Source organism: Orcinus orca, chromosome 13 (assembly GCF_937001465.1).
Source record: "Orcinus orca chromosome 13, mOrcOrc1.1, whole genome shotgun sequence".
NCBI lineage: Eukaryota > Metazoa > Chordata > Mammalia > Artiodactyla > Delphinidae > Orcinus > Orcinus orca.
The window spans coordinates 89,282,650-89,310,554 of record NC_064571.1 but is presented as its reverse complement, the minus strand read 5'-3'; the positions used below and the strand labels follow the sequence as shown (position 1 = coordinate 89,310,554).

Genomic DNA, 27,905 nt, shown 5'->3' with positions numbered 1-27,905 from the left:
TGCACATTAACATCTAGTATCTGCTTCCAGTTCCTGCCCCCCACACCCCCAGGGAGACCCAGGTGCAGCCAGGAACCTCCTGCAGACACCCGGCTTAAAGACTTGGGGCCACTGGCTCTCTGAGGAATTACTCGTTCCCTCTTTCCATTCTATTTCTGTATTTTTTGGAAGGCAACATTGAAATAGCAAATAACATTTTGTGGGGTTTTTGTGATCTTTTTATGCCTTAATTTCTGTATTTATTTATGCCTTTCGTTTCCATTTAATGAGAGTAAGTTGTCTCATTTGGGGGATTAATGTGCGTCATCAAATATGGAATTTGGGAGCTTAAGACTAAAATACCCATTTGAAGATGAGCACAGGGGGGTGGAGGGGAGCTGTAAGCCGAGGGGGTGATTTGGAGATTTGCAGGCGCTTTGGTTCACGTAGTTTTCGAAGGTTTGAATTGGCTGCCACATTTTATAATGGGGGTGTTCATGTAATATGAAATTTTGGTTTCCATTTAAAAAAAATAGAGGATTTTTGGGACTTCCCTGGTTGCACAGTGGTTAAGAATCTGCCTGCCGATGCAGGGCACACGGGTTCGATCCCTGGTCCGGGAAGATCCCACATGCTGCGGAGCAACTAAGCCCGTGCACCACAACTTCTGAAGCCTGTGCGCCTAGAGCCCATGCTCTGCAACAAGAGAAGCCACCGCGATGAGAAGCCTGCCCACTACAACAAAGAGTAGGCCCCACTCGCAGCAACTAAAGAAAGCCTGTGCTTAGCAACAGAGATCCAATGCAGCCAAAAATAAATAAATTAAACAAAACAAAACAAAACCAGTGTAGTTTAAAAATATAATAAAAAATAGAGGATTTTTATTGTTTAAAAGGACTTAGTTTTATTTATTTATTTATTATTATTATTTTTTGGCTGTGTCAGGTCTTAGCTGCAGCATGCGGGATCTTCCATTGTGGTGCGCGAGCTCAGTAGTTGTGGTGCGAGGGCTTAGTTGTCCCGCAGCATGTAGGATCTTAGTTCCCTGACCAGGGATCGAACCTACGTGCCCTGCATTGGAAGGCAGATTCTTTACCACTGGACCACCAGGGAAGTCCCAAGGACTTAGTTTTTAGTAGCCTGCATTTCCACAGGAAAACAGTGCTCTGCAATTATGAGCACTCCCACTAGCCACAGTCCCCACCATTCCCTAATACCACCCTTTGCGAGCATCATCATTTACTTGCCCAGCCTCTGTAGGCATCTGAGCTTGTGACTCTTGACTGTATATTAAGTACTTAAAAATGTCTTTTTCCTTTCATCTACCGACTCTTAGTCAATCCTTCTCTGACTGTTGCTAAAACCATTGTCAAGAACAATCTCAAATACATTAAAAAATTGTTTTAAATCAGGAAGAAACCCTAACACATATAAATCTTAGCATACTATTTATTATCATTAAAAATATCTGTTCTGTTTCTGAGGCACATGGAGGGCTCTCCGAAAGTCCCCAGGGGTCACGAGTTCTGTTGGCGGGGCTCATACACATTTATTCCAGTGGCTCTTTCCCAGCATTCAGTGTTGGCAGAATGGGCACAGTGATGGCATTCTGTGAGGCAGGAAGGGACAGCGCAGGTGAGAGGGAGCTGGGCAAGGTGTCTGGGACTCTGCTCTGCCTTTGGCCAGTGGTGGGCCCTGGAGCCGTTAGTGATCCAGTAAAGTTCTCTTTGATTGGTCTCCAAGGTTCCTCTTTGATTAATAGTGTTGTATGAGGAAAAGCAATGCCACTGAAGGACAGTTTTCCTGGGTGATGCCCACGGTAGCCAGTATGAACATTCTCCTCCAATGACATTGCTATTGTATATTGATGTGAGCATTTATGGTGCTCTAGGTTTTAGTTTTAAGTTGCTGTGGAGTGGAGTCATCTCTAAAGAAGCTCGAATTTTCTATCTAAATATTTACCTTCTAGTTAGGTTTTTCTTTCTTTTGCAGTTATTTTAATATAGTTCCCAGCAAACCTGCAAGGATGAGAAAGTTGAAGGAAGTAAGTGTTCACTACTAACTACTAAAGATGGGATATATTGGATGATTTGGTAAAAATTAAAATGTCAATATTGAATAACTGAAGTTTGATAAAAGCAGCATTTGGTAGGGAATGCCTGTAAAGGCGTGCTGCTCTTGAAGCCAGAAGTGGCCGTGCAAGCTCGTTCTGTTTGTCAGAGCACTTAAGTCACTAAGATGATGGAAGTCGGTAAGAACGTTTGAAGACCACGGTTAGGGAGAGATCCATCTTTGAGATGCAGAGTGCTAGCATTTATTAAGACTTTCTCCTCCTCTTTTGTTTTGGGGATTTGGAAAGACAGGTGAGAGGAAAAGTTATTTTAAGTTACACGATGTTGAAGCTAATTATAATGTTCAATTTAAAGATTTGCTCTGTGTTCTCAACATTTGTGTCCTTGATAGACATTTGAAAGACTACAAGATGGAACCTTCCATCACTCTGTTCACATCACTTGAGTCTTAGCAAAACAACAACAACAACAACACAACCCAAATTTCCTATGTAAGTTAAAAGAGATCCACCTTTTAAATAAGCGACAAAAATCAGGTTTGAGCGAGATAGCCTGATGGTGGTATTTAGAATGCAAGATGATTTCTACCTTTTAATTTTGTAAATGGACTGTTTGTGGAGTGCTTCGAAGGTGAGCTGTTTTTAGGGTATCTATGTCTCTAAGTGGTAGTTTTGCTATTAAGTTCTCTCCTCTATGGAAAAGAGATGAGAATGTGTCTTAGAGGATGGTTGTGAGGATTACATGATAAACTAGACATAACGTACCAGCACTAGATAAGTGTCGGTTCTCATCCCCCATGCCTTAAAGAAGCAGGGCCTCTTTGTGTCCTTGGACTCCCCGGTGCTCCAGTAAAGGGCAGTCTAGCAGCTCTTGCATCGCCCACAGGCACCAGCCTGCAGAAGCATTTAGCTGCTCCCTTGCCTCTGCACTTTAAGGCTGTGCGATGAACCAAATCAAATTTATTACCTACCCACCTTAGACTGTAACTTGCCAGGGGCAGGAGGGCGAGTTTCCAACAAGAAAGCAATTCTGGCAGTCGTTGAATTTCAGGGCTACTACCTTAATAAATAGAGAGGAAATGGTATATGATTATCCTTAACATCTAAGTCCCTGCATCCCCCTGTCCTGGTGGGGCGGGAGTGGGATTGAACAACAATTCTGAAGCGTACCCCTCGAGAGACTCTGTTCAAGTTTGAGTCTATGTTTATCCTTTGTACATGTCAATGATTTAAAAACATTAGACATGATTATAAGGTAACATTTAGCATTTTAGGACAGGAAGGGAACTTCTAGATTATCTTATCAAAACTCCCTGTTTTCTAGTTGAGGATGCGGTGATGGGAGAGGTTACGAGGGTACCTGCATTGAAATGCCCACAGGAGCCTCAGCCTCCCAGGGTCGGTACTAGATTGCCGTGCACTCATACTAATGAGACTATAGTTGCCCAAAGAGTTTTGTAATTGTTCTTTTGAAATTTACACTCTTTTCATTAAAAAAAATCTGATTTTACAGTCGTTCTTGCTGAGAAAAATGTCAAAAATGCTGTGCAGAAAAGCTCAGTGAGGAAAGTGAAGATCACTTACAATCCTACCTCCCAAAGATCAGCGCACTCTGCATTTTGTCATGTCCATTTCCAGTTGTTTTCTCTGCACAAGTCGCAAATATCTGTCTATCTATCTATCATCTTCACAGATACACACATATATACAATGCATGCATTGATATGTATATATTTATAGAAATGGAATCCATCAACACGTACTATTTTCTTTTTCATTTTTTTAAACTTTTTATTTTATATTGGAGCGCAGCTGCTTAACAATGTTGTGAGTTTCAGGTATACAGCAAAGTGATTTACATAGTATTTTCTTTTCTGCTTTTTATTAACTATGTATCATGACAGTTTAACATAGTAAAGGATCTTCTGCCACGTGATTTTTAGTGGCTGCAAAATGTTCCATCACGTGACTCTAGCATAATTATTTAACCCATTCCCTGTCAACAGACCTTACATCCTTCTTCTTTTTCATTATTGTAACTAGGCATTGGGATGGACCCTGATAGAGCCATCATGATTGTTTATAAAGAAGAGGAGTTACACGCACAGTTTTTACCTCTTTAATATTTACTTCCAGAAAGTTTCTCAGAACATGTATTGCCTCCAGTGGTGCCTGGGAATGCCATCACTGCCCTCGGATGCCGTGGGGTACTGCACAGCGTGGAGGCCTGCGAGGTGCTTGACGGTCACTACCCCGGCCCCCTCTTCTTTGGTGGCAGAAGTGACTCCCTAAAAGTGGCTTGATTATTGCTGCTTGCTGTGTAGTATCTTCGTGGACATTCATCTGTGATGTAGCCCAGACCTCTGCTGGTCCCGTGAGGAGCCTGTTAGAGCAGCCGGCAGTTTGCATCTGTGTCCTGCTGTCCCATATGAGGACGCAGAGTTGCCGGTCACGGGGCTGAAGTTCCTCAGTCCCTTAGTGGGTACCTCTCTTTTGTCCTCCGTACTGCTCACGTAACTACTAACTTAAACTCTCTTTGTCACCTCTCGCTACTCACTACCACTTACTAAACCACATTTTAGCTGCTTTGTGGTTTGTGGGGACGTACCCATGATTCGGGAGATAATATAATACTTAATGAGCTAAAAGACTTATCTTTTTAAAAATAAATTTATTTATTTATTTATTTTTGGCTGCATTGGGTCTTCGTTGCTGCGCGTGGGCTTTTCTCTAGTTGCGGCGAGCGGGGGCTACTCTTCGTTGCGGTGCGCGGGCTTCTCATTGTGGTGGCTTTTCCTGTTGCGGAGCACGGGCTCTAGGTGCGCAGGCTTCAGTAGTTGTGGTTCACGGGCTCAGTAGTTGTGGCTCATGGGCTCTAGAGTGCAAGCTCAGTAGTTGTGGCTCACGGGCTTAGCTGCTCCGCGGCATGTGGGATCTTCCCGGACCAGGGCTTGAACCCGTGTCCCCTGCATTGGCAGGTGGATTCTTAACCACTGCACCCTCAGGGAAGTCCGGGGGAGAAGGTCTTAATATCTGCCACTTAAAAGATGAATCAAGAGTTCAAGACAGGTTAAGTGACGTGTACAGAGTTAGGCAACTAGTTAGTAACAGAACGTGGTGTGAAACTAGAGATGAATCCGGGGTTCCCCCACCCCCTTCCTTGCGGAAAGCCTCATTACTGCACTGTGCAACCTGTGCATATTAAATGGGTTTCTTCTGTTTAATTCACAGAATTAAATTCCGTGAATTATTTCTGGTGGATACATGAGCGCTCACCTTACAGAAAGAGCCGCACTTTGTGCACTGGGGTGGGACAGACCGGATGGTGCTACGCTGCGTCGGCGCAGCGCAGGCTCTGCTGGGGGACCGGAAGCAGAGGGTCAGCGCCACGGGGCACTGGTTCTCCAGGATCTGTGCAGAGGGCTGTGGGAACCGATGCCCCGTAGGATGCGCTGCAGAAGGGGGACCTGGCCCTCCGCAGCGCCACCTCATTCTAGGACAGTGGAGAACAGCGTTGCAAGGACTAAAATCTCCCCAGGCCTTGTGGGGTGTCGAGGCCACGGGCAGCCCCTGCTGCATCTGCTCCAGTCGGCTGGTTCAGTTCACACACTGGGCCTTAAGGATGTTTATAGCAGCATGTTCTTTTTTTTAGTAATTACAAAAACCTGGGAACCACGCGAATGTCCAGCAGTAGAGGAATGGCTGAATGATTCATGACTTGTCATACTGTGATTAGATCTATAGGTATTGATCTGAAATAATACCTCTCGGAATGTTGCTGGGATTAAATGAGATGGTGCTGGGCATATTGCAAGAGCTCAGTAAATAGTTGAAATTAATACTCATAATGCCTTTAAGTCTGGGTAGCTCACCCTATCAGAATTTGAGATCCATGAATGCTACCGATTTGAATACCAGTGCAAACTCTTAGAAACACTAAATATACTATACTGTAAGCTTTGGCCAAGTCCAAATATTCAATGTTTAAGTGTTTTACTAAGTTGTTCCGCCTTGTTTTGTGATAGCAACACAGAGTAGAAGTACCTAGCTTTTTGTATTCTTTCACAGAATTCCCGTTTTGGTCAAAATATATTAGTGGGAAAATTGAAGACACTTCTCAAGAGACCTTGATTCAGTAAAGAAATTTACTTAAAATTAATTAGAATACCATAATAATATACTTCATATAACCATAGAAATGACTTATAAAATGCTTCAATATAATGAATTTGGAATTACGTGTCATTAAACGGAGGAGCAAAGGGAGAATCAGACTCGAAAACAGTGCTCTTGGGATTTTGAGTTTCCATGACTGTGTCTCGTTGATTTAATGAGAAAAATGTCCTTGGTCTCAGTTTAATTCAAGGAGTTCTGTTGCTGCATCTTAGAGTTTGGGTGTGTAATGTCAAATTGTATAAATTTAGGCAGAATTTAGAAGACCTCCCCTGTCCTTTTCTTACAGTTCTAAGAACAAATGAGCCCCAATTCAATATTCTTTTTTGCCCATGAGGATGGTTTTCTGATTCTGTCCTTCCAGTGCATTCATCCTGGTAAATAGCGTACTAATGGTAAAACAATTAAACCACTAATTTTGACCTTAGTTATCTCAAGTTGTCATGGAAGAGAAGGGAGTGAGTCCCTGAGGTGAATTTTCGAATAACGGCGGTTACTGATGATTCTAACAAAAAAGAATTTTAAAATTAACTTTTAATATAAATGTCTATAACGTGATTTATGTGATTCCCTATCTGACTGAAAAGCAAGGGGAAGGAGATTTAACTGTGTTTTGACTCAAGAGTTGGCTGAGGTACTTTGCTCTGACTGAGCCGATACCCAAGTGCATCGTATTCTCTCAGTGGCCTTGACATTGGCTCTCCTTTTGAACGGTCCCGAACTCATTTTTGGAAGCTTCTGTTTCTGTTAAAAAAACTACTATATAATTCATGCTCGTTGTAGAGAAATGAGAAAATATGTGTAATTTAAAAGGAAACACACACATAATCCTATCAGCCAGAGATTAGCCACCATGTTTTTCTAGATGCTTCTAACCTATGTGGACATATATGTGTATATATACAGTTGACCCTTGAACAACGCAGAGGTTAGGAGCACTGACCCCCCGCACAGTTGAAAATCCATGTATAACTTTTCACTCTTTTAAAACTCAACTACTGGTAGCCTCCTGTTGACTGGAAGCCTTACAGATAACAGAAACAGTTGATAACATACTTTGTGTGTTACTTGTATTACATACTGTATTCTTGCAGTAAAGTAAGTCAGAGAAAAGGAAATGCTGTTAAGAAAATCATAAGGAAGAGAAAATACATTTAGAGTACTGTACTGTATTTATTGATACTGTATGCTTTTGTCACCTGTTTACATGAATCGTCTGTCAGTACAGTCAATATTATATGATGCAAAACACCGTAGGTGTTATACATGTTACTAACACCAGCCATCAAAATGAAAAGATAACATGAGAAGGAAATTCATATTTATTTACATGTGTAACGATTCGTGCATTGATAATGAAGAAGCAGCAATACGATTGCTTTATGGTAGCCTGGCTTATACACCAATGTATAAATTGTTATAAAAATTTTATGGCACACATTATTACAGTCATATTCATAATACAGTATTGGAAATATTGTTGCACTAAAAAACCCACTTCCCTGTGATGATAGGCTGATGTGCAATTTCTCCAATTATGAGAGAGAAAGGCCTATGTACGGTAATGTAACTTTTTGAAAGCAAAGTTGTATCAATAAAAACAGAAAGAAAGCTAACACATTATTAATTTTATATTAAATATCACACACCTTATGCCTATATAAGGATAGACTAGTATCTATATATATTTTATGCATTTGTGACATACCTTTTTATTGTTTTGATATTTCTAGGCTATGAAGTTTATGAGCTTTTTCAAAATGTCACAAATGTCCAAAAAATTCTCCAATATATTTATTAAAAAATTTGTATATAAATGGACCCATGCAGTTCAGACCTGTGTTGTTCAATGGTCACATGTATATACTTCTTACTTTATAAATATATTAATTTAAGCACAAATGAGAACATATTCTATGTATTATTTTTTACAAATCCCCTTTTACTTAACAATGAATCATGAAATCTTAATGTGTCAACAAATATGCTCCTATAATAATTTGTAGTGGATTCAGAGTATTCTATTAAGTGATATATACCATATTTTTTAGCTTTACTGAGGTGTAATTGACAAAAGTGTAAGATATTTAAAGTGCACAGTGTGATGATTTGATGTACGTATACATTGTGAAAGGATTCCCTCCACCCATCAAGTTAATTGACACATCACCTCACATATTTATCTCTCTCTCTTTTCCTGTCTTTTGTGAGAACACTTAAGTTCTACTCTCTTAGCAAATTTCAATTATGCAATGTGATGTTATCAATTACAGTCACCATGTTATCCATTAGATCCTCAGACCTTATTCATCTTGTAACTGAAAGTTTGTACCTTTGTACCAATCTCTTCCTATTTCCCCCACCCCCAGCCCTGGCAGTCATTTTTCTACTCTCTGTTTCCACTTTCTGCCACCTGCCCCCCAGATTCCACATATAAGTGACACCATGCAGTATTTGTCTTTCTTTGGTTTATTTTACTTAGTATAATGTCCTCCAGTTTGACCCATGTGTTGCAAATGGCAGACTTTTCTTCTTTTCTATGGCTGAATAATATTCCGCTGTATGGATATAACATATTTTCTTTATCCGTCCATCCATTGGTAGACACTTAGGTTGTTTCCATACCTTAACCATTGTGAACAATGCATCAGTGAATACTAACTGGAGTATATATGTCTCTTCAAGAAAACGGTTTCATTTCCTTCTGATATATACCCATAAGTGGGAATGCTGGGTCATATGGTAGTTCCAGTTTTAAGTTTTTGAGGAGTCGCCATACTGTTCTCCACAGTGGCTGCACCAGTCTACATTCCCACCAACAGCGCAGGAGGGCTCCCTTTTCTCCACACCCTCACCAGCACTCGTTATTTGTTGTCTTTGTGGTGATAGCCATTCTGACAGGTGTGAGGTGATGTCTCACAGTGGTTTTGATTGGCGTTTCCCTGATGACGAGTGATGTTGAGCACCTTTTCTTGTGCCTTTTGGCAACTTGTATGTCTTCTTTGGACAAATGTCTATTCAGGTCCTTTGCCCATTTTTAAACGAGGTTGTTTTTGTTTTTTGCCATTGAGTTGTATGAATTCCTTGTATATTTCGGATATTGACCCCTTATCAGATACAAGGTTTGCAAATACTTTCTTTCAGTAGGTTTTGCCTTTCATTCTGTTGCTGGTTTCCTTAGCTGAGTGGAAGCTTTTCATGTATTAAGTTTGATGTCGTCCCACTTGCTTATTTTTGCTTTTGTTACATCTGCTTTTGGTGTCAAATCCGAAAAATCATTGCAAAGATCAATGTCAAGAAGCTGACTTACTCCCTCTATTTTCTAGGAGTTTTATGGTTTCAGGTGTTATGTGCAAGTCTTTAATCCATTTTGAGTTGATTTTTGTGTTTAGTGTAAGACAGGGGTCCAGTTTCTTTCTTTTGCATGTGGCTGTCCAGTTTTTCCAGCATCGTTTATTGAAGAGACTATTCTCTCCTCATTGTATATTCTTGGATCCTTTGTGGAATATTAATTGACTGTATACACACAGGTTTATTTCTGGGCTTTCTATTCTGTCCCACTGATCTATTGGTTTGTTTTTATGCCAACACCGTACTATTTAGATTATATAAAAATATGTTGACAGATTATATTTATAGATTATAAATGCCTCCATCTTTGTTCTTTGTGTTAAAGATAGCTTTGGCTATTCAGGATCTTTTGTGGGTAAGCTGATAATGGGGGAGAGAATAGGGAGAATTGCTCAGAACGATCTTAAGTGGATGAGAAAAGACAATAAGAGTAATAAGAGCTGCCTCTGGACCTGCCTGTTCTGGACAGTTCATATAAATAGAATCATACAATGTAGTGACCTCGTAGACTTAGCATGTTTTTACGGTTTATCTATGTTGTAGTGTGTATTGATTTTTCGTTCTTTCCTATGGCTGAAGAGTACTCCATTGTATGAATAGACCACGTTTTATTTATCTATTCCACATCTGACGGACATTTGGGCCTTTTTGTTTACAGCTGCGCTGGTGGGTGGGAACTGGTCCTTTTTCTCATTCTTGGAGTGATTTCTCTCCTTGTCATCTGAAACCCTGCCCTCTTCTTATTCCCTCCGGTTGTTTCTCCTAAATTTTTCTTGCGGTGTTAGTGTCATTGTCTGTCCTTGGAGTCCCCACTTCCCTCCAGGTGTTACCCTGGTTCCTTCCCTCTTCTCATTCGGGCAGTGTACCTGCCTCATCCTCCACCATCATCCCTGCGCCCAGGGCACCCAGGCCTCTCTCTAGCGCAGGATCCACATCTCTGTCTACAAGGCACTGTCACTTGGATGTCCCAAGGATACCTCAGATTCAGCATGTCCACGTTTGAACTCACTGGCCTCTCCCTGCAAACCCAGTTGTTATTTTGTGTTCCTTTTTTCAGAGAATGGAGCTGTATACTCAACTCCTAAAACCAGAAACCTAGATAATCGTCTTAGCTTTTACTTGTCCCAGCCCCGCTCCCACCCTGTCCCTCCTGTGCCTTCTCTCAAGCCCATTCAGTTATGGGCCCCCATTCTTGCTGAGGACACCCAGAGCTGCTCCTAGAAAGAGTCGTGTGCCTTCCACCTGGACTTCCTGCATATCCAGCCCATCCCTTTCCAGTTGGATCTCATCAGTTCCCTGGTTCAAATACTTCAAGGCCTGCCTCTTTTCTCCAAGGGGATGGAGTCTACACCGCTAACAGCGGATGTGAAGGCCCTCCTTGATCTGGCCCTGGCTTTCTTCTTCAGCCCCGCCTCTCACCACTCCTCCCTCTGTGACCAGTGTCTAGTCTAGACTTTTCCATTTCCCAAAGACCTTGTATCCACGAGGATGTATCCAAAGTCCTCTAACAGGATTTCGTGTATGCTGTTTCTCCTGCCTCATTTAGCATTTCTTCCCATTCTCAACGGACCGACTCCTGCTTATAAATCAGGTCTCAACCTAGAGGCCGCTTCCACCAGGAAGCCTGCTTTGTGTCGCTGTGAGGATGGAGTGCGCCCCGTGCTGGCCACCAGAGAGCCCTCATCACAGAGCTGCACGTGCTTGTCTCCTTGTTTACGGATCGCTTGTCCAGTGGTCTGTGTCTCCATGCCTCGCAGCCCTCCGAGGCCAGGTGTGATGACGGTCTCGCTCACCTTTGCGTCTCTAACACTTAGCACAGTTCCTCCCATGGAGGGGTGTCCTCCGCAAACAGGGCTTAAATAAATGAATGGAACGATGACCGAGCACCTTCCGGGAGTCTGTAGCCGGGCAGAATTTGGGGCAGGTACTCTCCTCTCCTTGGGTTGGTTTTATTTGTGACCCTGCTTCCGAGTAGGGACTTCCTGGGATGGCCAGTAGGCTCCATAAGTCGCGTGGCTGTCTGTTGCTGTGGGATGGTTCCTCTGGGGGGTCAGCAAATTTGGAGTCATTCAGAGCATCAGTTCCAACCTATAAATCCATCGTCAGCGGGGAGCTGACATCCATTCTACACGGGGCACATAAATCAGCTATGGGCCTTTTTTATTTGATGTTTCGTGTGGAAAAGGCCGTGAGGATGTTCACGGAGGGCTGTCGGAGAAGGATGATGGGGCAGAAGGAGCAATGGCACGAATAACGACCACTGCTGTCAGCTGAGCTCTTAACTCACTGCAGGCACCTTGCTGAGCACTGGAGAGCGAGTTCTCTCACTTTGAGTTACTCATATCGCGAGCAAACCTATAGCATAGGCACTACTTTTTTGTTTGTTTTTTTACCTTTTCCCTTTAGCCAAATTTTAGGTTATATCTGTATTTTTTTATTGAAGTATAGTTGATTTACAATATTGTGTTAGTTTCAGGTGTACAGAAAAGTGATTCAGTTATACATATTTTCTTCAGATTGTTTTCCATTATAAGTTATTACAAGATATTGAATATTGTTCCCTGTATTATACGGTAAATCCTTGTTGCTTATCTGTTCTACGTATGGTAGTTTGTACCTGTTAATCCCAAACTCCTAATTTATCCTCCCCCTGCTTTCCCCTTTGGTAACCGTAGTTTGTTTTCTATGTCTGAGTCTGTTTCTGTGCTGTGTATAGATTCATTTGTATATTTCTTTTTGAGATTCCACATATAAGTAACATCATGTAATATTTGTCTTTCTCTGTCTGACTTACTACCTATACACCACTTGGATCTGCGTTGCATGCACGGAGAAACAGGTTTAGGGAAGCGAGACAACTTGACCAAGGTCACACAGGGAGAAAGTGACGGAGCCAGTCCTGGAATCGTGGATGACTCAGAATAGGCTCCTAGATGGTGTACTGCTGTAGGTTCAAACCTCCGTTTTGCTAAAAACTATCATACACTATTTTTTGATGGCTTAGCCTGGCCAGGACGCTTGATAGCTGTGTGTTCTTGGGAAGATGACATAGCGTCTCTGATTCTTTGTTACCTGGATATTGTGCCTGGTGATTTTGAGGATTGGGTGTGAGTGCTTATAAAGGTCTGAGTGCAGTGCCTGACACACAGCAGGCATCCAGTGAACCGTTGGTGCTACTTGGGGAAACACACCTTTGGCAGCCTTGAGTGTCTTCCGTCACTGAGGCAGATTTGGTTCAATTACCCTGGACCCTTGTTAAAGAGCTCTAAAGCCCGTTAATGTCCTGCCTCTCAGGGCAGGTAAATGACACGAGTCTTGAAACTGTCATCACCATCAGACAGTAACAGCAAAGCACGTTTGCTTGGTACTTCCTCGGAGATTGTTATGTGGAGTGCAGGGGGAAAAGCCCAGAAGCGTATATGCATTTAATTGCTGGGGTCATTTAATTAGGCAGGTGATATCAGGGTTAATGAATCATTAACATGTAAGAAAGCAGTTAGTTCATTGTTTCCATAAATTTATGCAGTCAAGAAAACTGCCTCTTAGGGTAGCTGTGCCTTAATAGAATTTTGCAGAGGATAATTTCTGTTTTGTTTTCAAACTAGGTCTGCAAATTCACGGTCGTCGTTGATATTCATGGCATTGATTTTGTCACTATTAGTACGCAAGTATATATAATTTTATATATAGTATGACAGTAGGGTAACAATGGATGTAGGTGTGCATTGCCACAATCCTCAGCGGACTCACTTTTTCTGGGATTCTTTCCAGAGTATCAGAGCTGTTTCTCACTTGTCATTCATTTGTTCATTCTTCATTCATATTCATGAAATACTTATCAAACTCCTACCATGGGCCGCCCATTGTTCAGGCAATGGTAGTACTTTGTTGAACATGACAAACAAGGTCCCTGCTTTCAGGAGGCTTACACTCTACAAGGAGGAATCAATAATAAGCAAGTAAAGAAACACACAAATATTAGGCAATATCGAGTGCTGTGGTGAACATACATCAAGGTGCGTGATCATCAGGGAAGTCCTCTCTGAGGAGCTGGCATCCACGTTGACTTCTTAATGCAAGAGGGAGCAAACCGTGCAAAGATCTGGGAGAACATTCCAGGGTCCAGGTCTTGTGCTTGTGGGAACAAGCTCGGTGCTTAAAGAGCTGGAAGAAAGCAGGCATGGGAGGTGCTGTGGGAGGGACGAGGGCACAGAGGCAGCGGTGCGAGCCACGTGGCCGCGTGGGCTAGCTGAGGAGTGGGGACCTACTGGAAGTGTGGGTCTTTCCACCACTGGGGCTTTAAGTCAGACAGTGATGGCGTCCTGGTTTGTGTTTACAGAGGCTCCTCCGCTTGCTGTGAAGAAAGGGCTATGGGGGTGGGGAGATGAGTTAGGGGAGGGATGGGGAGGCTTGGCCAGCGGGGTGGCAGGAACAGGGTGGCCCAGGGTGCAGTTTTGAGGTAGAACTGAGAGATGGGCTGATGGCTTAGTTGTGGGTGTCAGGGAAGAGAGGACCCACCAGTGTCTCCCAGGCTTGGTAGTTGAACAAGTGGGTCTAGGGTAGTGCCGTGTTCTGAAATGGGGCGTCTGGGGACGAGCAGTTGGCTGTGGGTAAAATCAGCAATTGTCTTTGGGCTGTAATCCAGCTGAGATGCCGAAACGGTCTCTCTCTCCCTCCCCTCCCCCCCGGCCCGGATTCTGCGTGTCTGTGTGTGTTGGGAGACTCTCGTATTTACTAGACTGTGTATTTATCGTATGTGATAATAGGTATGGCATTGTGCCTTTTATAAAATGTTATCTCATAAAAACCCTGCAAGGTATATCATCCCCATTCCCAAATTAATAAATTGTAGCTCAAAGGTGAAATGCTTCTCCGAAGTCACACAGGTAGTAAGGGGTTGGGCTGGAGTTTGAACCCTGGTCTGTCCGATCCCAGAGGCTGTGGTTTCTCCTCTCCCAGGCTGCCCCCCAGATTTGCTCTGCTCCCTCCGTGACTGAGGCACTCCATGCTTACAGCGAGATGCCGGGGCAGGCTTCTCCACAGCACCTCCGTCTTCCCCTCTCTCCGGCGTCCTCCCCTTCAGAAGACAAGATAACACCACTCCCAGCTCCTCATTTAAAACACAGCGCTGGGGGCTTCCCTGGTGGCGCAGTGGTTGGGGGTCTGCCTGCGGATGCAGGGGACACGGGTTCGTGCCCCGGTCCGGGAAGATCCCACATGCCGCGGAGCGGCTGGGCCCGTGAGCCATGGCCGCTGGGCCTGCGCGTCCGGAGCCTGTGCTCCGCAACGGGAGAGGCCACAACAGTGAGAGGCCCGCGTACCGCAAAAAACAAACAAAACACAGCGCTGGGAAAGCGTGAGCTGCCCGCGTCTGCCTGCACTGATGGTGGGCTGCGCAGCTTGCCCCTGCTCCCGTGGGGAACCTGGAGGATGCTGCTTGGGTGTTATTCTCGGGAAGGGAACTGCTGTAGGTGACTTTTACTCAACTTGGGATAATTAAGTGGCACTGCGCCAACATTAGAGGTTGGCTGGCCTGTCTGTATGTGACCGGGCGGCCTGGCGGGTCAGGGAGGTGCAGGGAGACGGGCGGGTGGGAGGCCTGGGTGGAAACCCTCTGCCGCGGGGCCCTCCCTTCCAGGCCAGGGGCCAGGAGGCAGGCCAGCCCTGACGAGAGGAGGGGGCCCGGGGCTGGCGGGGGGCAGGTCTCGGGGACTCTTGCCTGCCTGGGTGTCTGGGCCCCAGTGGGCGTAAGGCCGAAGTTGAATGGGGCCCCAGAGCTGGCTGAGCCCCTCAGGTTGGATTCACAGAAAAGAGAAGAGAAAGGTCAGGACACGCTGGGAAGGCGTTCTCACCTGCCAGGACATCCTGGCTTGAACCCCATGGCCTGAATTAGAAGCCCCTGTCCCGTCTCGGGGCCCCAGCGGAGCTCACCAGGCTGTGGGGTGAGCTGCTGTGGGAGCATCCTCAGCGGGAACCGCACAGCCCCTTGCTGGGCACCTTCAGCGGGGACCCTGCGGCCCCCTGGACCGCACGGCCCCTCAGCGCAGCCGCCCGCATCGCCCCGTCTGGACTCCTGGCCACCGCCCGGCACGGAGCCCAGCGCTGCCCGGGCCCCTCCCGGGTCCTGCCCTGCGGTCTCTTAGCGAGGCTGCCCCACCTTTACCTTAGGTTTGGGGTCGAATGCTGTGCCTACTGTTGGTATTTAACAAGCGTTTTTTAGCTTGAACTGAATTCTGAGGCTTCTTTTTTCTTTTTTTCAGATCAAGCCGGTGGTTCATTGTGACATAGACGTGCCTCCCAGGTGGCAAACACCCCATCGTTTATTCCGACAAATCAAGTGAGTACAATGGGGTGCGGGGGGCGGTGTCGAGCTCCTTAAAGATGTTGCGCCGCCTTCGCCCCGCTTCTGCTCGTCCCCTCCCTTCTCTCTCTGACGCTCACCCTTCCCCCCCGGGAGCCTTCTGTATGGTTCAGCTGCACGTTCTTCTCTCGTGAACCTTGATTTTGGAGAAGCAATGCCGTTGCCCTGCCGCGGCTGCCGGTTCACGTGGGCTGGAAGTGCAGGGCTTAGTCTTAGCTTTTTGTTTATTTTTGGTAACCTAGCCCTTGCAGCTGCTGGATGGCGAAAGGAAATGTAGAAGTTACGTTCCCACCAAAGCCCCTTGGCGGGGGAGACGGGCTGTCTGATGCTCAACGCGCCCTGGTCAAGGTTGCCTGAGGGCTGGCCGCCTCGGGAAGCGGCTGATGGGGCAGGTGTAGAGGTGCCGGGGGACTCAGTCCCGGTTAATCGGGACCCCCCTGTGGGCCGGCCCGCGTTATGCTTGGGGCTGTAGAAGGAGAACACACTTGACTCGAGTCAAACGTTGGTTCAAATCCCGCTTTTCACCTGTCGGCTTTGTGACCTGCACACGCTTCCTCTCTCTGAATTGCCTCCTCATTTGTAAACAGGGTGGTGATGTGCACCTGCAAAGTCCCAGGAAAGCCCGCCCAGTGCTCGTTAAGGGGCAGGAATTCTCCACGTGGCAGCCATTTCCTCCCAGTCCTGCATACATTGTGCCGCTTTGATATTATAGGGATGAAAATCCCTGACTTGAAGTTCCAGAGGGCACCTTCCCTCTTACCTGGTTCTGTTCCCGGCGGAAGGAATTTCAGTGAGTTTCCAGGGTCCTGGCTCTATGTCTGAGGGGCGGCAGCAGCAGGCCAGTCCCAGCCTTGGGTAGCAGAGAGCCCACACTCCGACGAGTCATCCTTCACGCCCCTGCTGACCAGCAAAGCGCTGGGGGCCCAGGAGGCTGGGAACCCCCTGCCAGACACAGCAGAGCCCCCGGCTGGGAAGCCCAAGGATGGAGCAAGCATGACCTGCTTATTAGCTAAGCTGTTCCTTTCACTTACCTTCCAGAACCCAACCATCGTTTCTTTAAAATACTTTTCCTTAGGCCTCTGCAAGGGAGCCACTCAACACACCTGAGATCCTTCCACTGTGCCTTTTGTACATCTGAGAGCTGTTCTGAAATGATGAGAGACACCTCATAAATTTTACGAAGGACACCGCTTTCTGAAGAATGGATAGAAATCCCAGGGAACATTATTGGCTTATGGGTCCTTTCTGGCAAAGACACGTATCACTAGACATACATTTTTGGGGGGAACCTGACCCACACTGTCCATGGTTCTCACTTATTTTGACAGACTTTTTTTTTTCTGTTATAAACCAGTTATTCTTAAGGCATGTGCTCTATTCTTTATATGGTGTGCTACAAAATTCCACTAGATGGACCCAAATACCCAACCAAATGCAAGGCCTTTTCTCCCAAGGGAAGGCCTGATCATGTTTGCTTGGAGACCTTATAACTTGAAAACAAACGGAAAATAGTTACGATGGCTTTCAGAGTTTTTGATGTTCGAGGTGACAGGTGTTTTGACCCTTCCCGGTAAGCCGGGAGCTGGGGTAGAGGGAGTGGGGGGCTGCTGAGTGTGAGTTCTGTAGCAGCTGGATGGTGGAGAGAGAAACTGTTCCCCCTGACTGTCTGCGTGTCCTCAGAATTCAGCTGGTCGAGTTCAGGAGAAGCCGCCAGCCTGGAGGCGGAGGCTCAGGTCTGTGTCCTGGTCTGTCATTAACTAAGCTGTGTGCTACGGTAAGTGGCGTCACTGCCACTACCACCACCGTCACCGCGTCACCTGGCAAAATCCATTCCTAGATCCAAGTGCTGTTTCCTACTTTGAAAAATTCAAAACATTTCCTATTTAAAAAATTTAAAGTATGTCTCACTTAAAATATTTAAAATATTACCTATTAAAAATTAATGAGCACATTGGGAGGTGTATTGGCAAAGCTGTTTTATGCCTTTAACCTCTCTTATTTCAAAGTAATTTTTAAAAATTAACTATTTTTTATGGCCAGAGTAACTTACACCCATGGTAAATATATCGTTTTAAAAGGTATACATTAAAAGTAAATCTTCTGCCCACTTTATATCCCCAGAGGCGACTGTTAAAGGTTTCTGGAGTGTCCTTGTGAGACAGGCTTCGCATGTTCAAGGATTTAGAGGCGTGTGTATGCTGCAAGCGTTGCTGTGTATCTTCCTTCTTCTTTCACAGAATTTAATATGGCTTCTTATTAGTACATATAGATACGTTGTGCTTTTAAAAATGGCTACCTAGTATTACAAAAGCGGTCTGTACGTAATTAACAATGATGGGCTTTCACTGTGTGTCCAGGAGCTGTGCCTGTCCATTACCTCTCTGTCACAGACTTTCTAGGGAAACAATCTTTGGGTGTATTTCTTGGGGTTGGTCATCCATCTACCTGGATCGTCAGGTGGAGGACGGGCTGTCTGATGCTCAAACAGCACAGACCTAACATCTGGCAGAGCGAGAAGGGTCTAGTTCATTCTCCAGCTCAACCGGAAAGCTTCTGGGGATGTGTTAAGTCCATCACTCCCTCTAAACTTGAAATTTCCTAATTTCTTTATTGTTAACATTTCTTTCTTGATCGTTAACAATTTAAAAAATCCTTTTCTCCGTATTTACATGCTTCGTATAAAAAAGTGGACATCTGGAAATGTGTTAAGAATAAAATCAAAATCGCTCGTTATCCTTCTCCTCAGAGACGGCCCCTGTTAACTTTGAGGGCCGCTTACTTTTAGTTCTCTCTGTACTTGCTGGTGTTGTTTTCTTACAGCATTAATTGTATTTGATCATTTTCCCCCTAAATACAAATCCTGCATAAACAATTTTAAATGGCTGCATTAGTTATTATTGTATCCTGTGCTATGATTTGTTTCACCATTCCTCTGCACTTGGACATTTAGGTGGTTTTTATATTTTAGTTTTTGTAAATACAGGCAAACTTTCTACTTTGTTTTATCGCGCTCTGCTTTCTTGTGTTTCGCAGATAATGCTTTTTTTCTTTTACAAATTGAAGGTTTGTGGCCACCCTCTGTTGTCAGATGATAGTAAACATTTTTTTTAGCAATAAAGTATTCTAAATTAAGGTACGTACATTGTTTTTATAAACTACAGTATAGTGTAAACGTAACTTCTCTATGCACTGAGAAACCAAAAACTTCGTGTGACTCGCTTTGTTGCTGTGGTCAGGGGCCAAACCCGCGATGTCTCTGAGGTTTGCCTGTGACCCTGCGAGAGACGTTTCTACAGGTTCACGTATACGTGCCCACATTTCCGTGGGTTGGATTTCAGGGAGTGGACAGACTGTGTCAGTGATTCCTGGTCCCACGCGTCTCCATGTCTATGTCCCCAAGTCGCCCTTCAGGAAGATCGTGCTCACTTTTACCCACGTCAACAGTGTATATGTGTGTGTGTATCAGCCTGCGAGGGCTGCCAGAACCTGTGGGGGACACAGTTCAGTCCATAACAGCGTGCTTATTTCCCCGCACTCAGCGTGAGAATCTGGTTAAATATCTTAAAAATGTAGACAAAAACACAACATGGCCTTGTCTCAACATTTATTTCTTGTATTATTAGCCGTCTGTGTTTGGAGAGACTTTTGGCGTGCACCATTTAGGAACACGGGTAGGTGGAAACCTTGCAGCAAATCTTCAGGGTAGCAGTAACATCACAGATGAGCTGTGCTACGACTTGCACAGAATGCCCCTTTCGAGGTTTGTTTTGGGGCAGAGGCTTTAAGTACGGAAAAAGGTGGCCTCTGGGGTGATGGCAAGCCTCTTTCCACAGAGCCTTAGCTGATCCTTTTTGTTGTGCACAAACGTGTTAACTTAAAATTTATATTTACTCTGAAACAAGAGATGTATTTCTCCGATTTTAAATTATTTACATTTAAGGAAAAACAACAGTAATCATAAATAACAAATTAACAGATTGAAAGTCAGCCCCGTGAAGTTGAGCTCCTGTCTTGTTAAATGCTCTCCGTAACTTTTAGACTTAAAGAAATAGCCTCATGTTTTACAATATTTTAATAAGAGTTTGAAACTGTTGCTAAGTGGCTTTGACTGTAACACCAGGGAACTAGTAGCTTTGCACTGGGTTTTGTGCGGACCCCAGCCGTGTTCCCAGCCCCAGCCCATAGAAATAAGAAAACAAACCCACCAGGACCACAGGGAAGCTGCCTTAAACTGTGAGAGTGAAACCAGTGGTTTCAATTATCTTTCCAGAGGATTGCACGTTATTTCCTCCGGGACACTCTCTTGGCGCCACGGAGGGGACAGCAGCTGCATTTTAAACGCCAAATTTCCCCGTTTGTTTTCCAAATGGACACAGTTTTCTTCCATGTTCCCTGTTGTCACGGAGGCCTAGTTTTTAAAGAGTAGAGTTTAGTCCTGTTCATCGGGGTGTCTTCTATCCCATGAGGCCGTGTCGCCAGCGTTTCTGGCCCCTCCCTGGTTCTGAGCACTATGGGGCTTGGGGACTGTCCTCCATGCGGTGGCGTGTGGGCCACCAGGGGCTGCTCAGGGCTCCGTGTGGTCTCCATGCTTCTGTAATTGGGTATCTTTCGTGAATTCCCAGCGTTTTCCCCCAAAGTGTGAGGCCCTGATGGAGGCTTTTCCTCTGGTTCCTGCAGTGTTTTCACAAATGGAAGATTATTTACTCCACCTGTAAAGATTATTATACCCAAATTCAGCCTGACGGAGTGAAACTGCGTGCTGGCCATGATCGGAGAGAAGGTCTTTCCTCTGGGAGGCATTCGAAAGTAAGGCTCTGGCCCAGCTCTGGGGACCCGGCAGGAGGGACTCGTTCTGTGCCTTTCAGTGAGAATTTCCTGCCCGTCCAGCAAGGTCTGAAATGATTTCTCGTGAACTCTGATTTTAATTCTTCAGGCAGACAATAGTTCTGCAGTCTTTGGGCCATACTTATTTTTAACAGTTTCATTCATTCATTCCAAAAAGTTTAGCGAGCATCTGCCTCACCGTCGGCGTGGTGAATACAGCTAACAAGGCTGAGATGTGGTCGCCCCAATCCCCCGGGTCCCCCGTGCCCCTGCCGGGTGGCCAGTGATTAACATTCAGTTAGATGCTCAGGTGATGTAATGAGGCCTCTTGGGCAGGAGAATTCGGGGAGCCACGCAGGGGAGCTGGTGTCCGAGTGGTGACGGGGCCCGTCACGGGGGGATGGAACCCTTGGATGGAGGAGATGGTGTGCTGCACTGGCCGAGCAGTGTTGGGGGCCCCACTGGCCTGGACCCCGAATTTGCAGTGGGACACGCTGCAGGGCTGTGGTTTCCTCCGACGCTCGGCAGCCTGGGACTAGGGAGGGGAAGATAGACAGACTCGTCCATGGCCGAGGGTGGGAAGGACCAGCAGAGGAGGGGTTCGGTGTGTGCAGGTGACTCTAGGGATGGCCCGGTGGTCTTAGACCCCGGCCTGGCGGTTGGAGGAGGGCGGGAGGGAGGGAGTGGAGAGCCGCGAGGCTACAGGCTGTAGTGGGAGGTGAAGAAGACCTGGCCTTGGGAACACACGGGGTGATGAGAAGGCCCGGGTCTCGCCACGGGAGTGGGTGGGAAAGCGCAGGAGGACACAGACCTTTAAGGCTGGGAAGTCGGGTGATGTGGAGTGAAGGCCGAAGGACCATTAGAAGCGTCGTCCTCATGGGCAGTTATGGTTCCGGGTGGCTGGCATTGGGGAGGAAGAGCAAAAACATTCAGTCCCTTTTCACTTTTGTGTCAATTAACTCTTTCTCGGGGGTGAATTAAAACATAGAAGATCTATTGACAGTCAAGAGTTGTGATACCAACAATGACAACTGTTGTGTCTACTAGTGAGCAGGACATAACTGTTGGGACATTTAGAGCAATGGGATACTCGCTAGCCTAGTGAGGGTGGTGAATAACAGTGAACACCAATGTTCCAGGAAGACCGCTGTTCACATAATAAAAAGTCCTGTAAGTGCCCAGGTGACTTCAGGATGCAGTTATAAGTATTCGTGTTTCATCCTTAAAGAAATAGGGACAGTTGTCAGGAGCAGATAGACTTGTGCATATTTTTGGAAGAAGCCAGAAACAGTAGTGGGATTAATCATAAGTATCACGTCTAAAATCACAAGTATCACATAGTGGTGAAAGGAAGAGGTAAAATCTTTGTGAGGGGGAAGCAAGCAAGGAAGTAGCATATCTCGAGGGAAAATAGGACACGAGATCAATACGCTCCTTTCTTTTCTTCCCTGGGCTTAAATTAGTTCTCTGTGGCTGAGTTTAGAAAAAGTACAGAGCTTGGAAATAAAGGAAATGCTTAGAAAGTACAAATATTCAATAGTAAGCTTGAAAGGGTGATGTAATAGGCACATTACAGGTTTTTTTTTATTATCAACGTACATGTTATCTTTGAACGGAACCGACAGCTAATAGTCAACATACGTTTGAGAAGTCGTTTGTATCTATCTGTATTTATCATTCCTTAGATAATGTTAATATGGTTCAGTGGAGGTTTCTACTGTACCTTTTTCTTGTGTCGGTTAGAGACTTAGCCAAGTTCTCAGTGGTATTAAAATTGGTTGATTTATTGGATAGTTTTGAACTTTCTGGGATATATATATATTCCAGAGAAACCGTTAAGATTGTGTGTGGGTCTCTGTGTGAGAGATTATTGCTGATCTCGGTGTTAGAAAAATGTGCTTTTCGCAGACGTGTGTTGCGTGCTGATTGCACGGTGGGCACCACGCTGTACGCGGGAGGCCCAGCCTGGTCCGCTCACCCCTGTTGAGCTTGTGGCCCCGCAGAGAAGGCAGAATCAAAAAGCATCACAGTGGAGGGCAGAGTGTGTAGGAGAGGAGCACACCCAGGTGTGCAGCGCAGTCTAGGAATAGCCCAGAAGAGGTTCGCCTTGAGGACGGCAGACGAGTAGAGGTCGGGGTGTGCTGGGCTTGGGAGGAGATGCTGGTGCACCCCTGAAAGCGGGCACCCCTCAGATCTGCACCCCGGGTGCTTCTCTCGCCTCACCCTGGTCCAGCCCTGGTTGGGAAATGCAGTGTTATGGGTGATGCCTGGCCGTGAGGCTGGCCAGACACGGTTCCGGAAAGAAGAGTCGTTAGCACGGGGAGGAACTGAAGAGGAAAGAGGCTGAATTTCCCACGTCCCGCAGCCCTGGGCTCTGTGCACCTGGCAGAGTTCTCTACCTGCTGGAAGAAAAGGGTGGTGAGTGGTCCCTGCCAAGTTCTGAGACTCTGAGATACGACCGTTTCCACCCTCAGTGCTTGATTCAATCCGCGTTTGTCGGGCACAGGTTGGGCAGTGTTGGTGAACTCTTCTGTCTGCCTTTTCACCATCTGTGGACTCTTCCAGTTGGAGGTCTTCCCTCTTTCATTCTGTGACATGAATCTTCATTATTTCTACCCGTATTTCTTCCTTTCTGCTCCTAATTGAACTTATTTTGGGGATTCTTACTGTCTGGTTGATGGTACTTCTGCTCATTTTATTTCTTAACTTCTATATGTTCTATTATCATTCCCTGCTGCTTCCTGGGAGAGTTCCTCTATTTTATCTTCCAAACAAGAATTTGTGCTTCTTTCTTTATTTCATATTTCCCTTATTTCTTTTGTAACGTTTTCCACGTTTGTGTTAAGTGCCTGGTCCATGTGTCCCAGCACTTCTGCTTCTGGTGGAGTCTCCCAAGGAAGGCCCCACCCCCAGCGCCTTGCGGTCCAGCCTCCAGCACCTGAGCTCTGGGGGGAGGCTGTCCTCGCGGCCGCAGCCAGTCAGTCCTGCCGCCTCCCTGGGCCCCTCACTGCCGAGGGCGTCTGCAGCTCCCTGGCTTGCTCCTGGGGACACTCGTGCCAGCTGTGAGCCCTCCAGGGATGGGCACCGATTGTCCCAAGGTGACAACAGGAGAGGAAGGAAGTTCCAAGCCCTGCTTCTCACCTGGAAGCCCTGTGTTCCACTCCCTGGGGCGTCTCACAGTTGCCCCCTGTCTGGAAGTTCTTCATCTTGGTCCTACAGGGTGACCCGAGGCAGCAGGTCCAGGAGCTGCCCTTGTTAGAAACAGATGCTCAGGCCTCACGTTAGACTCACTGAATCACAAACTCCAGGGCGGGGGCCCGGCGCTGTGCGTGAGCCGGCCATCTGGTGGTTCCCTGCTCGCTGAGGTTGGGGGGTGCTCAGGGGAGGGAAGTTTGAGTCCTGTGGGTCCCACCTGTTCCAGGTGCCCTGCATCCTTCTCTCCTCTCCCTTCCTGTGCTCACTGCTGTCATTCGTGAACATGTCGTACGCCCTGCGAGAGCTCTGCGTCTCCTCCCCCAGGTGAGGTGCTTTTCCTCCATCACATCCCACCCACGATGGCCAGCCGCCTGTTGCTAAAACACTGTGCTTACCCCACACTTCCATGCAAATCCCCACTCACTCCGACTAAATTGATGATAAGCTCCTCCCCCTAGAATTCCAGGCTCTGGGATTCAACGTTCAAGTTCCATTTCACCCAAGGGTGCATTTCACCCTTCGGTGACAGTCAGTCCCCTGTGTTCTGGCTTTTTGCAGAGGCCCCTTCTGCTGCCCCAAAGGCTTCATCCCATCTTCACGTGAGGAACTCCTACCTACCCTTGTACATTTCACCTTAGTGAAGCCTACAGTTGCCTTTACTCTTTCTCCTCTTAGAACGCCGACGTTTTGCCCTTCTCTGGTCATACTTGCCTCTATAGGCTTTTATACACTGCTTGACTTTGGGAAAGCAGTGGCTTTCTTATTTCATATGTTTTACACAAGGCCTACCTCATTGGATGGTGCCTAACAGATGCTCAGCATTGAATGAATTGAACATTTCCTTAAATAAATGAATTATGAATTAATACATGCCAAAAAAGAGTGCAGAATAAAACATAGACAAATATTAGTCTTTTAGTGCTTACAAAAAGGCATATTATTTGCTAATAAATGCCGGGTTGTTTTCCAAGTATTGTTATAACAATATAAGCCAATTTGTATTCATTTTAACTGTTATTAGTTAAAATTAATTGAATACCAACCAACAGCTTAAATGTTCTCAGGGCCCTCTGAATACTTGTAGATAATTAAAGATACACTTTAATTAAAAAATCTAAAAATGGAAAGCGAGCCTAACCCTGGCAGAGCCGCTCCCGCAGGGCTCCGTTAGCCCGTTTTGGTTACGTTTGCTCTCAGCGCATCAGCTCTCCTGTGGTGCACATACCAGCCGCATTGTGTACCGGGTGCCCCCAGCCTGATGTCATGGCTCTTAAGTCTCCGGCTCATTTTTTCTTTCTTTACTCACAGATTATTTACAATGAATGGGCATCTTCCGGACATGTACACACGAGCCCGAGTGTTCCTTCACACGACCGTCGGTACGGTGTTTTTGTTTTGTTTTGTTTTCTGTTTTTTTTTAATTTTTGAATTTTATTTATTTATTTTTATGTATTTATTTTTTAACATCTCTATTGGAGTAGAATTGCTTTACAATGGCGTGTTAGTTTCTGCTTTATAACAAAGTGAATCAGTTATACACATACATATGTTCCCATATCTCTTCCCCCTTGCGTCTCCCTTCGGTACGGTTTGTAAGGCGGGCACCGAGCACTGCTCCCCGTCTCCAGGTCTTGCTGAGACAGCCAGTCTGGGGGATTTTGGACCCGTGGCAGCGTAGCCCCCGGGGGTGCGTTTCACCCGCACTAATGTCGGGACTATTTGAGGGCTTGCAGGAGCCCTCCCCGTCGGGCTTCTCTGTCGTGCTCTTATGGTCACTGTGCTGAGAACGAGGTGTCAGTTTTCATCTCGCTGTGGGGCAGGCAGGTGGCCTCAGCCTCGCAGGTGGTAGGCCTTCACCCCACCCCGAGGTGCCCTGCAGGAGCTCTGGGTGCGTTTGGGAGACTTGAGACGCCACCGGGGGAGCAGTGTCTGGGGGCCCTTATGCCTGTTTTGGCTCCTGTGCTCTTAGGTTTTCTACTTTAAGGCTCCCTTCGCCCTGTTGACGGATGGTGACCCCCCAGCAGTGTGATATGCAGGCAGGTGCTTAGGTTAGGGTCCTGCCCGCGCGCCTGGTGAGCGTGGATATTTCCTGACTTTGTCGACACCTTAGTCCGTTGCTGACGGTCCTGACAGCATGGCGGGTGGAGATATGGTGGGGCTGTCGGACTGAGTTGAACGGTTCTCTCTACTCTGTGTCTGCTGCTCCCTGCACGAGTTCCTCTGCCTTTCAGTGTGTTTTGTTTCTTCCCATCTTCTGTTCATGTGTTGAACCCTGACCTGAATCTGCTGGTTGCTTAAATAGCTTTCTCCCTCGCCATAGAGGTTGGGCTTGGGGTGAGCAGAGTCTATAAGAGACTGAGGTCCAGTCACCACACGGGAAGTAGACCAAGCAGGTGCTGGTCTGCTGGAGACCCACGTTGGGGAGACCTTTCCAAACGTGCACGGCAGAGGTTGGAGTCGGTGAAGAATCAGAAACAGCACGTGGCTCTGCATGGCTGTCAGGCACGGAAGGAGAACGAGAGCTCTGCGGTGGGGTAGAAAGAGGATGGACTGGGTTTTGGATCGGATTTTGGTCTCAGTTCTTCTGCTGATCAGCTGTGGGGCATTAAGTAAACCCTCATGTTTGGAGCCCGGGTTCTTCACCAGCCCAGGGGGAGCAGTAACGCTTGTTCTGCATGTCATCGTGAGGGCTGTGTGATGAAACTGTGTTCACAAACGTGATTAATCCACCGTCAAAAACTTAAAAATGTTAGGGTTCCCCTCCTCGCCGCCCCAAGATCATATAGAAGCTTTGGGGCAGAGGTGCCTGTAAACGCATGGCCTTAGGTCAGACGCCCGCCTGCCTCCCGCCCCCCGTAAGTGAGGAGCCATTGGATTTTCAAGGGTTTCAGGGAAGAGCCAGGACCCAGGAGGCTCCAGTTGGGAGCCCTTGGGGACCAGTCCAGTCTGGCCAAAGGGGCAGACGCTCGTGGCACAAGCATGACTTCCCAGGCATCGGGGGTGTGTTCAAGGGCCATCTGGGGTCCACTTCACCTCCCCCCCCCACCTACTGGCCCCAGACCTGCCTTCCAGCACCTACACTTGAACCTCTTCCCATTGTCACAGTCTTTGCCATTTGCACAGCACAGTCACACACACCGGATTACCTCTCCTTTTCTTAAGAAACACACTTTTTAAACCTTATTGTAGGTTTGATCTGTGAGAAATGTTTTCATAATGCAAAAGCACGTGTCAGCTGCACTGGAGCCTGAGGCGAAAGGAAAAATTGATAACACCCACCCTGCCTTCATTTAAAGTTTTTCTATTTTGTTCATCGTGCTTTGCTTTTTGCATTTTGACTTTTCAAGGGCTGCATTCAAGTCGTGTTGATCTTGATGACCGGCTTGTTTGGTGCCCCCTTAAATTTTGTACCCAAGGCCAGTGTCTCACCTACCTCTCTTAGCCCCTTCCCTGCATCATTTAAGTAAAGTTTTAAAATACTAAAGAAAAAAAAGAAAAAAGATTTCAGGGAAGTAAAGTGAACAGACTTCCTTGGGGCCCTTTCTCCTGAGCCTGGGAGCCGCTGTTGATGTGGGCTTGTGTCCTCTGGGGACAGAAAGCGCCTTCCTCGTGGTCGGTGCCTCCTGAGGCTGACGCAGCAGTCGACGTTTTTGTTCAGATGTTTCTGGCTGGGCTTCACACATTTCAAACTTGACTCTCTTTTGTTTTTCAGAAAGTACTCAGACATTGAGAAGTATTCGCGAAGAAAGAAAAAAGTGAGTCCTTGTTAAAAAGGGCCGATGACAGCCGTGGTCGACCCTGGTGTCTTTTGTATGGCTGACTCATTTTGCTGTGCAGTGGAGGCTAACACAACATTGTAAAGCAACCATACTCCAATAAAAATTAATTAAAAAAAAAAAGGACACACGACAGGCCGGCCCCGCCATTGTAGAACGAGCTTCTCAGCACAGG

At 46.3% G+C, this 27,905-nt stretch overlaps 1 protein-coding gene across 1 annotated transcript in view; it reads left to right on the top strand.

Annotated features, from left to right (window-relative positions):
• DCDC2C (doublecortin domain containing 2C) overlaps positions 1-27,905 on the top strand; it is a 57,340-nt gene that overhangs the window by 7,977 nt on the left and 21,458 nt on the right. Inside the window, 6 exon segments of the mRNA XM_049695816.1 lie at positions 1,972-2,023; positions 15,835-15,911; positions 20,613-20,741; positions 25,263-25,329; positions 25,924-25,979; positions 27,667-27,713. Of these exon segments, the coding sequence (XP_049551773.1) occupies positions 1,972-2,023; positions 15,835-15,911; positions 20,613-20,741; positions 25,263-25,329; positions 25,924-25,979; positions 27,667-27,713 (428 nt within the window).